At 33.0% G+C, this 15078-nt stretch overlaps 1 protein-coding gene and 1 long non-coding RNA gene across 3 annotated transcripts; one reads left to right on the top strand and one right to left on the bottom strand.

Moving 5' to 3' along the window:
- Positions 1-5743: 5743 nt before the first annotated feature.
- On the bottom strand, positions 5744-7743 carry LOC149549585 (uncharacterized). 2 transcript variants are annotated; one of them, XR_016354116.1, is made up of 2 exons: positions 7608-7743; positions 5744-6074 (listed from the first exon to the last, which is right to left on the bottom strand). It is a non-coding gene; the product is annotated as an uncharacterized LOC149549585 (long non-coding RNA). The 2 variants fall into 2 exon arrangements; XR_016354117.1 differs by having other exon boundaries at positions 5744-6256; positions 7608-7726.
- Positions 7744-7797: 54 nt separating this feature from the next.
- On the top strand, positions 7798-12264 carry LOC149549584 (protein SKU5 SIMILAR 14-like). The gene is made up of 9 exons (XM_089792910.1): positions 7798-8085; positions 8269-8488; positions 8602-8711; positions 8804-9074; positions 9486-9588; positions 10005-10350; positions 10908-11273; positions 11518-11596; positions 11675-12264. The coding sequence occupies exons 2-9, from the start codon at positions 8345-8347 to the stop codon at positions 11876-11878; spliced, it is 1623 nt and encodes a 540-aa protein (XP_089649036.1). The 5' UTR covers positions 7798-8085; positions 8269-8344; the 3' UTR covers positions 11879-12264.
- The last annotated feature ends 2814 nt before the right edge of the window (positions 12265-15078 follow it).

Here is a 15078-nt window from a genome sequence, read left to right as displayed (position 1 = left end):
AAAACATTCCATGTACATAATAATTTCCCAATATCCAGAATTCACAAACATGATATATATTCTTTACCAGAATTATCCAAACAATCATTTAGCATATATATATATATATATATATATATATATATATATATATATATATATATATATATATATATATATATATATATATAATAGTACAGATTCTCTTTTTTTTTTTAAAACAACGTTTTTCATAAAAAATGATTCAATATTTTTATCAAATCAAAAATCTTTCTTTAAATAATTTTGAAAATAATGAATTTGAGTTTTAATTAAATTAATTTTTAAATGAATATATATATATATATATATATGATTTGTTAATTTAACATATATATATATATATATATATATATATATATATAAACAATTTTTTTTTAACAAAATCTATACAAACAACCTTTATTAAAAAAAAGGTGAATCGCGTTTTAAAAAAAAAAAACAAGTATTTGTCTATTAGATTCAATTCTGAATTCTGGCTATATATATATTCATTTAAAAATTAATTTAATTAAAACCCAAATTCATTATTTTCAAAATTATTAAAAGAAAGATTTTTGATTTGATAAAAATATTGAATCATTTTTTATGAAAAACGTTGCTTTTTTTTTTTAAAAAGAATCTGTTCTATTAAAAAATATATATATAATGGATTATTGTATGTGCATAGAAAAGATAAAAGAAATATAAATAAAAGTTAATAAAGAGTTAAAAAGGTGTGAGCAAAGAGTTCTCTGAGGTGAATGCACAATTAGTGCCCCAATTTTAGGGAGAGAACTCCTTTTTCACAAATTGGGGGTTCATTTTTGAGGAGGCTGGGAATTTTGGAGGAAAAGAAGAAAAATTTCAGAGAAGGAGAAAGTTTTGAAAGGGAAATTGTTTTCTACAGATTCTGGAGCGTAGCAAATTAGCATCAGTTTCTAGGTAGATACTTATGAAAATTTGCATAATTTAAATACGTTCTTTTAATTTATGTCTTCTTCGTGTTTGCTAAATGATTGTCTGGATAATTCTGGTAAAGAATATATATCATGTTTGTGAATTCTGGATATTGAGAAATTATTATGTACATGGAATGTTTTAGTTGTTCAATATAATTTCTCCCCAGTAGATTGTAAATTGTGAAAACTTATCAGAAAAGGTAGAAATCTTATTGGAAAATCTTCTTAAAAATAATGATAAGGAAATAAAGAATTGGTGCCAAGTATTTGTCTATCAGATTCAATTCTGAATTCTGGCTATATATATATATATATATATATATATATATATATATATTCATTTAAAAATTAATTTAATTAAAACCCAAATTCATTATTTTCAAAATTATTAAAAGAAAGATTTTTGATTTGATAAAAATATTGAATCATATTTTATGAAAAACGTTGTTTTAAAAAAAAAAAAGAGAATCTATACTATTAAATAAATATATATATATATATATATATATATATATATATATATATATATATATATATATATATATATATATATATATATAACATGGGGAGGGGTGGATTAAACCACCCCCTACCCTTGTCACATCCTGCGTGACCCTGCGCACGGTAGGCAACTACTGGTGCAGTCGTGCCTGCTGATGTAGGATGACTGCGACAGCAGTCCCTACATCGTAGAGGGCCGCAGGCCATCAATGAATGGAGCCGACATTTTTTTAAAAAAAACGTGATTCACCTTTTTTTTAATAAAGGTTGTTTGTATAGATTTTGTTTTAAAAAAAATGTTTATATATATATGTTAAATTAACAAATCATTATTAGTTTTGTATAATAAATTATTTTTTATATAGTTGTTATTTAAATTTAATTTAATAAATATTAATTATTTAAAAATAATAATAAAATAAAATAAAATTGGTAAATAAACAATAGCAAACTTGAAATCAATATAATAATATTTATCTTAGTAAATTTGGAAATTAATCATGGGGTAAATATTTGTTTAAGCTAAAACTTGAAATTGCTGTAAGGAAAACGATGAAAATATTCCATCACTTGTTAGCAAACTCTAAAATGGAAACTGAAAGCCTACATTTAACTTAAAACTGAAAACATCTGCTTGTACCTTGTTTTCCTTATGCTATTTATGTTTGGGATTTTCTTTTGGGTTGACTAGATTGTTGACCAGTTATAGGACGTCTACCAAAGGCTTGGGGGTTTTGTGAGTGTGGTATCATGTTGACTCGATCTTGATCATTATTGCTCAACCATGTATGTGATGGTATGTTTATGATAAGTATATTTGTTTTGTTGATTACTATGTTTTCAGTATTTTTGTGAAATAGCGGAATGTATGCTGTGAGATACCTGAATAACCATTATGAGTCATTGATTAGTATTGTTGGATTACTTCCGGTTGCTTGTTGAGAACCGATGGATATTTTGATTTTTCTTATTGCTTTCTAGTTGCTCGTAGAGAACTAATGTGATTACTATGATTATCTTTATGATGCTTTCCAGTCACTTGTATAGGACTGAGGTGATTTTTCTATGATTATGTGATTTGTGATTTCATGAGCTTAGGGTAGGTTATCTTTATGCAGTGTTGGGAAGTGGCTTGCAATGGGGGCCGAGGACCCTAAGTGGTCTTAGGGGTAACCCATTGTAAGTTGTTTAATAAGTGATAACTTTACACTTAATACTAACTTAAATGAACCTAATAAGAGATAATTGTATGTTCTCGCCCATGCCATGAGTGCTATTACAGACTAGGATGGGAGTAGAGAGAACGCTTGGTTATGACCTTGCATTCCGTGGTATGTCTTGTCAGTGCGAGAGGATACTAGTGGTCGCAAGGATCACTAGGGACCCGGGAGTCCTAAGGGACTGCTCGGGTAACTCCAAACATGATTTGTGCGATAACACGTTCCCGCTTACATAGTAAATATCTACGTGTCTTTGTGGTGCCTTTGGGTTTAGATGTCAATCTATTTTTAGGAATATTTGAGTTAGTATACTTTTAGGATTTCCTGGACTTAGTGAGTATCTGTGTTATGTGATTTGTTATCCTATTTGGCACTTGAGACTATCTCCTCAGCGCGGTGGGAGTGGACCATTTAGGTTCCACGTAGTCGAGTGGTAGTGCTTTTTACTCTTACCATTGAGATCCTCCGAGACACCGTGGTTGGAGTATTCTTATTGGCATATACCTTTATTCTGTTCATGGATCATTATGATAGATGGTTATATTATATGTTGGATGTTGTATCATTTATGATGGAGGTATATCTCTTGATGTATGGATTTATTATGTATGATGGATGGTTTCATTTATTTTATTGCACGAGTATCATGGATCCGAAGAGGATGATGTATATCTATCTTTGCTTATGTATATTCTTTTAAGCCTTTCATACCTTGTGGCATGTACAATGGATGAATGAGCATTCCGAATTAATTTGCCAAGAAGCATTCAGAACTATTTTATATTATATGGACATTGGACTTTTCATTATTCTTTCATATGATGTAGTAATTGATGGGCTTAGTTTTAGATTAGTTTTAAATGTGATTCAACATCATGGGATCTTTAAGGAATGCAACCTGTTATGTATGTTATTGCTTCCGCTACTTTGTGTTTGATGTGTATGTTATACTTTCTTTTTTTTTTAAAAATGCAATCAATCTTAGTCAAACTTTAGGTTATTTCTTTTGGATCCCTTGGCGGGGCGTTACAAAGCAGACCTGAAAAACATAATTTCTAGTACAGGTATGCATGTCTGTCAGAGATTTTTATAGGTTTTTTTTTTAATGTTATAGGCCCTGGTGGATGTCACAATACTGATCCCTATAGGAAAGATCAAAATGCCATCAACAAACTAACAAATCGAAATATCTAAAATATTAGAATACTTCTAATCAAAACAACTAAGAAATCCCCTATTAGAAAACCTCTAGGGAATTTTGATCACCAACAATTTTCTGAATATCTTCAACATATATAGTCTTCACTTGTGCATAGAAGAGTTGATCAAAGAAGGTATATGCATAGGTGACGAACATATAATTTTTGCCAAGGATTGTTGGTTGTTGACCCTAACCCCTAATGTATTAATGTTATATTCAAACCCTAAAATATCATCACTAGTACATTTAGGGTATTGATCTCCAGTTGGCTCATTATCTTATGTGATTCTTATAACATGGTCTAGACATCATGTAGATTCTATATCTATCTTCACATCTTGTTTTGATGTTTCTAGATGAAGTTATCTTAAGCTTTGTTTGGCCCTATATTTGGCTTCATATTTTAATGGCCAAGGTATGACCTCCAAAGAAAGGAGTACTTGACAAGCTTTAAACGTGTTGGGAGAAATATTCAAGATGCAAACAAACTCATAATCAAAATAAAATGATTCACTAGACCTTGCAAAATAAATTAATTGAATATCAAAATAGAAGTATCTAGAAAAGTTTATGTTCTTCAAAAACTAATGAGCTAATTGTCATGAGCATAGAATATGGAAGCTTGTGGTATGAGGGTTGACTATTATATCATTACATATTATTTTTTCTCATCGCTCACATGAATCTAGAATACAAAAGAATTATAGAAACTTCCAACAACTAAACTTGAAGAAAAGATATCTGTGTTAAACAAAAATTAATAAAACATGTGAAGAGTGACAAACGAGAATCTAAAATATGTGGAACATCTAGGCTATTCTTAATACTATTTTTTGCGTATGTGTGTGTGTCAAACATGGATGAATATCTAGGTTATTCTCAATACTTTTTTTTATTGTTGTAATTTATGAATATTACTGTATGAGAAGTCTTTAAACATCAATGTTTTCAATCACACTCTACAAATACAATGTGATTATCCCATTGATGGAAGATTTGTTTACACTATTAGTTTAAATTTGGGTGGGGGGGTGTTACCTTAAAGTTTATTTACATGAATGTTTTCTATTTAATGTTAAGGTAGATACATAGAGAAGTCTTTTAATTGAACTTGTGGTTGATTTATATGAAACATCCTAAATACGTCATTTTTGTAATCTTCATTATTTGAATATTATGAATAAAATATCTAGTTAAGAAATATACATCTCAAAATTTTCTAACTCTAGAAAAAAAAAATGGAAAACTTCTCTATGGTTGAGAGAATGATGAAACCAATTACATCGTTGGAAGAGCAGCCTTCTTCTATAGTCTAAGGTGAGCAGTTGCAAACTGAAGATTGCAATTGCATAGAGCAAGAATATTTAGAGAGAGAGAGAGAGATGATTCTGTAAAGTGAAGATTGTAGAAAATGGACTCGTCCACATAAACAATAATAATAACAACAACGATAGCAACATTAAGGTGTTCAATTTAACATTAATGAAAAGATACTAATATCACATAATATGAAATACTAAATGATACGTGTATAATAGCACTAAAATATGTCAGTCATAAGATGCATCCATTCCATATTCATCTTATTCCATATCCTCGTCCCATGCCAATGTTTAATTACATTTTCTGCTAATTAAAATATTTCCATCTAAAATAAATATAGACAAAAGATAACATTAAACTGTGAAATTGACTATGAAGAATATGCGCCTAATGCCACAAATTACTCCTAAAAATATTATGTAATGAGTGTTGGCTAAAATAAACTAAATAGTTACGTAAGTCCTTGCCCTTAAGTGACACAAAAACACACATGAAATCCTCGTAATTACAATTTAGTAACCATAATAATAACAGAAATATAGAATAAAATAAACAATTGCTTGCTTTGACTGTGAGTTATGCAAATCTATTAAACGCCTCCAACTCAAGGAACACAAAACCTGTTTTCGCCTACAATTTGATTGTTATTTATTGCTTCATATATATATATATATATATATGGACTCTCTCCATTTTGTAGCCCCCACAATCAAATCTTTAGAAATGACAGTCACATGCTCCACACTTTAATAACTCCAACTTGTCTGTCTACCGATTCTTCTCTGGCTTCAATAAAATGGAGATCAAAGAGTGTATGGTGTGGATTTATTCCCGAGGCCTTGGATCGCGTGTACGCTGTTCCTCAGAAACCTAAGCAATTAAAAAATTGTAAAAGTCAATGAAAACCTAGACAGTGTGTGCAAAGTGGAAAACTAAGTCAATTATGATTTGCAATTAGCAAGAAAAGAAACACCTAACGCGGAGATTTTAGTGGCGAACATACTCCTGTCTTTTCCCATGCTGCTCATCATGTGCTGTCAATCACATACTACCTATGCATTTACATTATAAATCACAATCCTTCCCTCCATTTGAAGAGCTCTGACTATTTAGGCAAAATGGTATAATTGTAAACATATATAATTGTTTAATATTGTCAGATTTTCATAATTTATTTCTATTGTAGATATTTGTTTCTAGATTGGATTGTGTATTATTTTTTAATAATAATATTTTGAATCACGTTCTATGATCTATTATCATCTATTATCAGGATGAGAAAGTATGGTATTTGATTGAAACATTGATGCTAAGAAAACATAGGCAATCAAATCTAGAAACAAATATTTCCATTACATAATTGTCATCTATTTATATGTTTATGGTATTTTTGAATATGAATTACGAGGATCAAACTAGTGAACATAGTGTCAAAATCTATTATAGTATACAAAATTGAATTTTCATACAGACATGTATGATGATGCTATTTTGTATAAAGAATAGTCTATTTAGTGGAACTAACATTGCATGCTAGGAGAAAGTTAGCATTGGTAGCTATAGCGAATTTTGTGCACTCTAAGCTTCTCAAACTTAGACAATTTAATTTTAATAAAGATAATTGATATGTTGAAGATGATTTATGATTTTTAATTAATAGTATAACAAATTATAAAGATATACAAGGAACAAAGAGTTAGAATACAAATTTAGATGTCTAAATAGAATTGAATAGTATAAACAAGTTAAAAATCATATGCGAAAAGAGGAAGGAAAAAGGTGTATGAAAAGGAAAAAAATATCTTTCAATTTTATCTATTAAGGTATGTTATAAAGAACAAAATGTAAGAATTAGTTCTAAATAACAAAATCTTATACACTTGAATTCAACAGCTTTCAAATCATACGTATGAATACTTCTGTATTTTTATAACATATTACATTATAATATTTTTTAATGTAATATTTAAAGATATAGACATATAATGAAGTTTTCAATGTAGCATCTAATTGCTAGAGCGACTAATATATTGGTAGAGTAGAATGGTACTAAATAAATATAAGAACGATCAAGCCTTGCAAAAATATAAGAGAAAAGACCAAGATAACAAAGAGACTTTAAGTCTGATCATTATATGGAAAGAGTGTCAAATAAAAGCGAAGAGATTTTCACAATTCATATAAATGGTAAAGAAATTTCAACTGAAAGATCATGCTTCAAAATAAAAGAGCTAATAATCTCTTCACATATAATAAAAAATGTTTGGTAAAAAGAAAATTCATCTATTATCATCCAGAACCCAATAAACAAAATGAAACATATTCATCCAAATGTTTCACAGTATCCGAAAGAAACTAAAATACAAATGACACTTGTATGTAAGCACAGTAGAGGAATCTTACGGTTTTGTAGCTCTGGAGTTTTCCCCGAAAAGGGCAATGGACAAGATGGGCCTACGCAGAATGAGTTCGAATCTTGCCGCGTTACGGATTGTCATAACGCCCTGGCCATAAGGTGTCTTCACCAACTCCGAAAAACTAAGCTTTACTGATTCCAAGCCTTTAAATGTCCATCTCCAGAGCCGCTCACTTCATGTGCTGCGAGGATTTTTATGCCATTAATTGCAAGTTAATGGGGAGTAAATGTCTCTGACTATTTTGCGCTTCAACAAAGACTAAAAACATAGTGGGGGTTTATTGTTTCAAATCCGGTGACTCCATATCCATATTGGGTTTTGTCGGTGAGGGTGGAATGAGGAGAAGCACAATCTTATAAAGGCAGACATAGCAAGAAGCTAAGGTCGATGTAAACTGCACAGAAAAGTTGCATTTGAGGGCAATTTTTTTTGAGATTTAGTGTATGCGACTGTGCCATAGTGAGGTAAACAAAAATGTTCTTTACAGTTTTTGGTATCTATAATGTTTGTTATCAGAGATAAAGCTTTTGTTTTAAGATTTCTATATCGATGGATCTGCAATGCTTGACTGCATTTCCTTCTCTTGTTCAATGGCTGACAATGAGAACAGACAATTTTGTATTGAAATTATGGTGGTTTATGTGCAGATCATTAAGGAATTTCAATTCATCCAATCTACTGAGTAAAGGAGTTGGTATATCAAGAGTTAGGGCGGAAATATCAATGGGGTCTGTTTGGTGTCCCATTGTTCATGTTTATTTTATCATAGCATTATTGAGTTCCTCTGCTCTAGCTGAAGATCCATACAAGTTCTTTACATGGAAAGTAACATATGGCACCATATCGCCTCTTGGTGTCCCTCAGCAGGTGATTTTCATTTGCCTTTTTTAAAAGTTAGAAATACTGGAAAGAATCTATTTAAGCTTTTGGAAAGGTAGCTTGTTTGCATCACTCTAAGATCTGTATTGTTGTTGTTGCAGGGAATTCTAATCAATCGTCAGTTTCCTGGACCTCAGATTGATAGTGTAACAAATGACAACATTATCATTAATGTATACAATAACTTAAATGAGCCTTTCCTATTGTCATGGTGAGTTCTGAGACTGATTTTTGTCATATTTCTTTGTTTTCAATCCCTTACAATGGAGTATACATTGAGCTGATATACATGTTATGTTACAGGAATGGGGTACAACAGAGAAGGAACTCATGGCAAGATGGAGTTTTTGGAACAAACTGCCCCATACCACCAGGAACAAACTTTACATACAAGTTTCAAATGAAGGATCAGATAGGCAGTTATTTCTATTTTCCATCACTATACTTCCATAAGGCAGCAGGAGGATTTGGAGGCATTAAAATTGTTAGCAGGCCCAGAATCCCTGTTCCATTTCCTGCTCCTGATGGTGACATCACTCTGCTGATAGGTGACTGGTACAAGGCCAGCCACTCTGTAAGTTATCATTGTGTGATAAACAATCTAAAAAAATTATATACTTCCTGTGCATTTTTCTTTATATTCAAGATAGTTTATAAACTTTGTGTTCGTTCAAGCAACAGCATGAGTCTTACAAGTTTATTTGAGCTCCTTGTGAACAATCACACTAGAAATAACAGTTGGAAGATCAATAGTCACAACATAGAATTTCATTTTGTACAATGAGACAAATACAACTAAATAAAAGAGCAAGAGTCACAACTTAGAATTCCACAAAGATGTCCCTCTTGGGATTTGACCCAGGGTCTTAAGAATGAAAACTCATTGCTTCAACCAAGCCAAACCCCTTGAACTCTATGCATTTTGTTTTTGTTCTATTATATCTTATAATAACACCTTCTCCGTGCTTGTTCTACTTGTATGCAGGCCCTTAGGACAATGCTGGACAACGGTAAGCCTCTAGGCAATCCTGATGGTGTTCTCATCAATGGTCGAGGCCCAAATGGGTACTCATTTACTGTGGAACAAGGTAAGCTCTAGATAGTATTGGGGAATCTGACTGTAAAATTGAAACTAAAGCATGTTTATAGTTAATCTTATCAGATTTCCACAATCCATTTGAAATATAAATATATTTTTTTGGATTTGATTGTGTATGTATTTTTAGCATCAACGGTCCTGATGTCCATCATCACGATGAGAGAATGCAAGAATAGAATAGTAATATCATCAAAATTTCACTCTGTAATCCATCATCAGCATGAGAGAATGCAAGAATGGAATAGTAATATCTGCATATTTCGTTCTTGCATTTTCTCATCCTGATGATGGATCACAGAATGTGTTCATGCTAAAAACACATACACAATCAAATTAAGAAACAAAAATTTACATACTTATAGTTACTTCGCAAACAAATCTCTGATGACTTTGATCTACTTGTAGGAAAAACATATAGACTGCGGATATCAAATGTGGGGTTGTCCTCCTCTCTGAATTTCAGGATTCAGGATCACAAAATGAAGCTTGTTGAAGTGGAGGGGTCTCACACTCAACAAAACCTCTACGAGTCTCTAGACATCCATGTTGGTCAGAGCTACTCTGTTCTGGTTACTGCTGATCAGCCACCTCAAGACTACCATTTGGTTGCTTCCACTCGTTTCACCAGTCCTATTCTGACAGGACTAGGAGTTTTCCGCTACAACAATTCACACAAGGGTGTTTCTGGACCTCTCCCATGGGGTCCAACCACTCAGGTTGATTGGTCTGTGAACCAGGCCAAATCCATCAGGTTTAGCTTTATTCTTGCTTTCTTGAAGTTTTGTAGTTTGTCATTTTGTTTTAGGGAAAAGAATTTGGTAGTTGCAATAACTTTTGTTGATTTAATGTTTACTATTTAGCATCAATAGTTGTGATTGTCATTATTCATATTCTTTAGATCTCAAAAGTAACAAATAATATGATGTCACATAAATATACTAATTATAATGAGAACACTTGTCAAATTTGCTAAATAAGCTGCTATAAAGAGTTGAGAATGTTATTGAAATTACTTGGTAGCACTGAGAAACTGAGAACTTTGAGAAATGCAATATCAGTGTTTCATTGTTTGAAAAAGATCTTTACAGATTGTGAAGAAATAATCTGTTTGCTAAATGAAATCTGGTGACTGACTATGATTTATGGGTATGGCAACAAAGATCAGGAGAGAAAAGGATCATGATTATCTTATAACGAGAGAAAAACCCTACAATTCTTTGGCAAAACAAATGGGGAGATTTCCATTTGTATTTAGATCAGTCTACGTTATTCTAAAATCTTAACTGATGCAATGTAATTGTTGTGCAGACGGAACTTGACAAGCAATGGACCTCGCCCTAATCCCCAAGGATCATATCATTATGGGAACATTACCATTGCCCAAACATTCAAGCTTGCAAACTCTGCCCCCTTGATCGGTGGCAAACAACGTTATGCAGTGAATGGCATTTCCTTCATAAACGCTGACACACCTTTGAAGCTTGCAGATTACTACCGCATTGGCGGATTGTTCACCTTGGGTGGCATTCCTAATAATCCAGACGGAAGATCTCCTTATATGCAGACGGCTATCATCTCTGCAGAGCACAGGGCTTTCATTGAGATTGTGTTCCAGAACAATGAAAACACCATCCAGTCTTGGCATTTAGATGGATTCAACTACTTTGTAGCAGGGTAAGTGACAAACTTCAATATTCTCAAGTTTTTCCAGTACTGTTCTTCTCATTATATGTCATAAATTAGGAGAAATTATGAACCCTAACATTCTGAAGTCCTCCTACTTCTGTTCTTCTCATTATATCTCAAAAATTAGGAGAAATTGTGAACCCTAACATTCTGAAGTCCTAGTTCTGTTCTTTTCATTATATTTCAAAAATTAGGAAAAATTAAGAACCCTTTTGTTGTTGTAATGTAACAGAATGGAAGGAGGAGAATGGACAGCCGCAAGCAGGAAGAGCTACAATGTATTTGATGCGGTCTCTCGATGTACAACCCAGGTGGGTAACCAAATTCAATCATGCCCTAATGTATATAAACACAAACATAATTACAATTTTCCTTGATGGTTTGTTCAGGTATATCCAAAATCATGGACTGCCGTTCTGTTAAGCTTAGATAATCCAGGAATGTGGAATCTGAGGTCACAGACATGGGAAAGACAATACCTGGGTCAGCAAACGTACATGAGGATTGTAACACTCGGAGATGAATATGGTATTCCTCAAAATGCTCTGCTATGTGGAAAGGCTGCAGGCCGTCCCCGCTCAACAAGTCCATAACATAATTATTTTTACAACATTTATTTTCATTCCAAGGGTGCTTCCTATTGCAGTCACGATATTGTGACTGAAATTATTTAGAGCATATCCATGGCGTCTGCAATTCTAATTTTTTGGCCAGCGTGTAGAACTCCTGCTTAGTATGTAGAACCCTAATTAGCATCTAGTCTAAGCTGATTACTGGCATCGAAGTGTCATTGTCGTTGATTAGTAATTATATTTTGTATTTAATATTGAAAAATTATAAATAAAACTCTACGGAGTTTTTGGAAAATTAAAAAAATTGCGAAGTTTTTCTACGGAATCAATTTAATTATTGGAGGAATGATTTTAATGACATTCACAAGATGAAATAATCTAAGGGATTAAAGAATAGTATTTTTAAATGATCTTTATCTTCATTTCGATATATGATTTTTGCAATGAGTCTTGACTAAAAGATTGGCAGCAATATTGATCTTACATTCAGCCTTCAAGCTCTCTTCATAATGAGTACAAAATTCCTCATAAGCAATTAGCTCAAGTGCCATTCCATCTCCACTATATCTTTATTGTGCATTCCATGATCAAATGTCATTCTATCTCCATTTATATTCTTATATCAGAAAATGCAAATTATCTCTTCCTAGGCTTCCTCTGCATCATTCTCTTACCTATCTCATGTTCAACATGATGTGATCCCATCCACATTTTTCTAGCTAACATTGTTGTCCTTTTAATTAATGGGCCTCGATATATTTTCCCCATTGTAGTCCTAACTTTTTCCATCAAAGAACTCTTTACTTCCTCACCAATATTTGGACATTCATGCAACTTGATATTTTATTTGCTCAACCATTTTTTGTTTTATTTCATTCGTGTTTCCTTCCTTTGATCAAGACCCTCCTCCATGCTATTTTTGGTCAACATTGGTTATCCAATTTGTCAATCTTCTTTAATTAACTTAATAGTTAGGTTATTACTTATGTCTCTAATATAAATGTTCCTACTTCTACTAAAATGATTTCACTTGGGACTAAGGTTTTGACTATGAGATTGCTTGTAAATAGGTGCTTATGAATTTTGCTTATTTATCTCCAATTGCAATTTGACATGTTACCACCCCAAACTTCTCAACCATAGAGAAATGTTGGCATGATCGGGAAACCAAAAAGTGTGTTTTTGGTTGTGTAATGACCTGTACCAATAGGCCACTAAACAAAACCCTAAATTTAATACACGACTAAAGTATATTGCTGGAATAAGGAAATAATAGTGCCAATGTATTCATGCAATGAAAACCAAATATTTTTACAAATGATATGTCAATTTTCAGCACTGAAACATTATGACCTAGCACATTACAAATAACCCTAACTGGTTGTATACAATTGAGAATTTATTACAACTACAAACTGAAATGAGAACCTGGATTGATCAGATACTGGAGACTGACTGTTGAAGATGATATGGTGAAAGTGCAGCTCCACTTGAAACTCCAAATCATCAATTAAGCACAAGTGAAAGGACTGAAATATCCTTCCCACAGCTGCAATAATTCAGGTGATCTCTCACACCCTCAAAATTGCGTACCAATTGAGAGTTTTCATTCTCAATGGCCAATTGTGACTACTTGCAGAAACCCTAGGCTCCATAACGCACATAACCAAAAATCAATAATAAATCTCGATGATAGGCAATGAGCCCTCAATGCCTTCTTCTTTTTTCTCGATAGGTCGGCCTCCTTTTTTATTTATTCATCACTTCTTCCAGCAACCTCTAGAAGATTGATTTATTTAATGATTTTATAAAATATCACTTTATTGAGTTAATTAAATATAAAGTTATCTTGTAATATATTTTGATTAATAACTTTATAAATAATTGAACTCCTCCAAAAAAATGGGGACATTATAGGTCCGCCCCTCCTAAAATTGCTTGGCCTCAAGCAATCTTAATGCTGGATGCTACAAAATCACTTCTCCCTCCCAAGTAGCATCTTCAACAGGTAAATCTTTCCACTTAATCAGATACTCTCTGATTACTCTCCTGCGAAGCTGCTTCTCTCTACTATCCAAAATGGATTTTGGCACTAAGATCAGTTTCCCCTCATCATCCAAGGGAGGTAATACAACAGAAGGCATCACATTCTGACCCAACGCCTTTTTGAGGCATGATACATGAAACATATTGTGCACTTCATAAGCCACCTCACCAACTCATTTGATGATCCTAAATGGTCCATAATAGCGTGGCTTGAGTTTCTCTACACCACTCTTCTTGAGAGTGGATTGCTTATATGGCTGCAATATGAGGTAAACCATATCATTTACCTCAAAACTACGCTCAATCTTCTTCTTGTCTGCATACTACTTTTGTTGGTTCTGAGCTCTAGCAATGTTGTCTCTGAGAGAAGCAACTATATCCTTACTTTCTTGTAATGGTTCACCTGCATAGGGTACTCGACTGTCTCCCAGCAACAAATCTAAGAAACTAGGTGCCTCATAACCATAAAGTGCCATGAAGGGTGTCATTTGTATAGTCATATGATATGTAGTATTGTAATAATACTCATAGAGATATATCCATCTGACCCAAGCTCGTTGTTGATCTGCCACATAATTCCTCAAATACCCTTCCACCCATTTGTTTACAATCTCTATTTGACCATCAGTCTGTGGGTGATAACTGGTACTAAGTGTAAGCTCAGTGCCACACAACTAAAATATCTCTTGCCAAAAGTGACTCATGAAGCAGCTGTCCCTGGCACTCACAATGCTCCAAGGAAAACCGTGTAATCTAAAAATCTCCCTGAAGAAAACCTCTGCCACCTAAGTTGTTGAGTATGTAGTAGCGATAGGGAAGAAGTGAGCATATTTTGTTAGCCTATCCACCACCACATAGATGCAATCGCACCCCTGGGCCCTGGGCAAGCCCGTAATAAAATCCATAGAGATGCACTCCCACTTCCTGTCAGGAATAGGAAGTGGTTGTAGGAGCCCTGCTAGATAAGTGTGCTCTTATTTATTCTGCTGGCAAACATGACACTCTCGCACATACTGCAAAACATCAGCCTTAAGTCCCTTCCAAGTGAATCGTTCCCGTACTAACCTGTAAGTCTTGAAATACCCAAGATGGCCTGTTGTAGGTGAATTATGGAATGTTCTCAAAATCAACTGCTTCACTTTTGATCCTGGGACTAAGTAAATCCTGTTCTTGTA

Source organism: Cupressus sempervirens, chromosome 7 (assembly GCF_028749045.1).
Source record: "Cupressus sempervirens isolate cs-2001-9-10 chromosome 7, ASM2874904v1, whole genome shotgun sequence".
NCBI lineage: Eukaryota > Viridiplantae > Streptophyta > Pinopsida > Cupressales > Cupressaceae > Cupressus > Cupressus sempervirens.
This window is presented reverse-complemented; position numbering and strand designations above follow the sequence as displayed.

Excerpts from the sequence above, each read along its gene's own strand:
- LOC149549584 (XM_089792910.1), top strand. The coding sequence starts at position 8,345 with ATGGGGTCTGTTTGGTGTCCCATTGTTCATGTTTATTTTATCATAGCA. Across the intron at positions 8,712-8,803 it reads GAGCCTTTCCTATTGTCATG|GAATGGGGTACAACAGAGAA; the intron begins GTGAGTTCTGAG and ends GTTATGTTACAG. Across the intron at positions 10,351-10,907 it reads AACCAGGCCAAATCCATCAG|ACGGAACTTGACAAGCAATG; the intron begins GTTTAGCTTTAT and ends ATTGTTGTGCAG.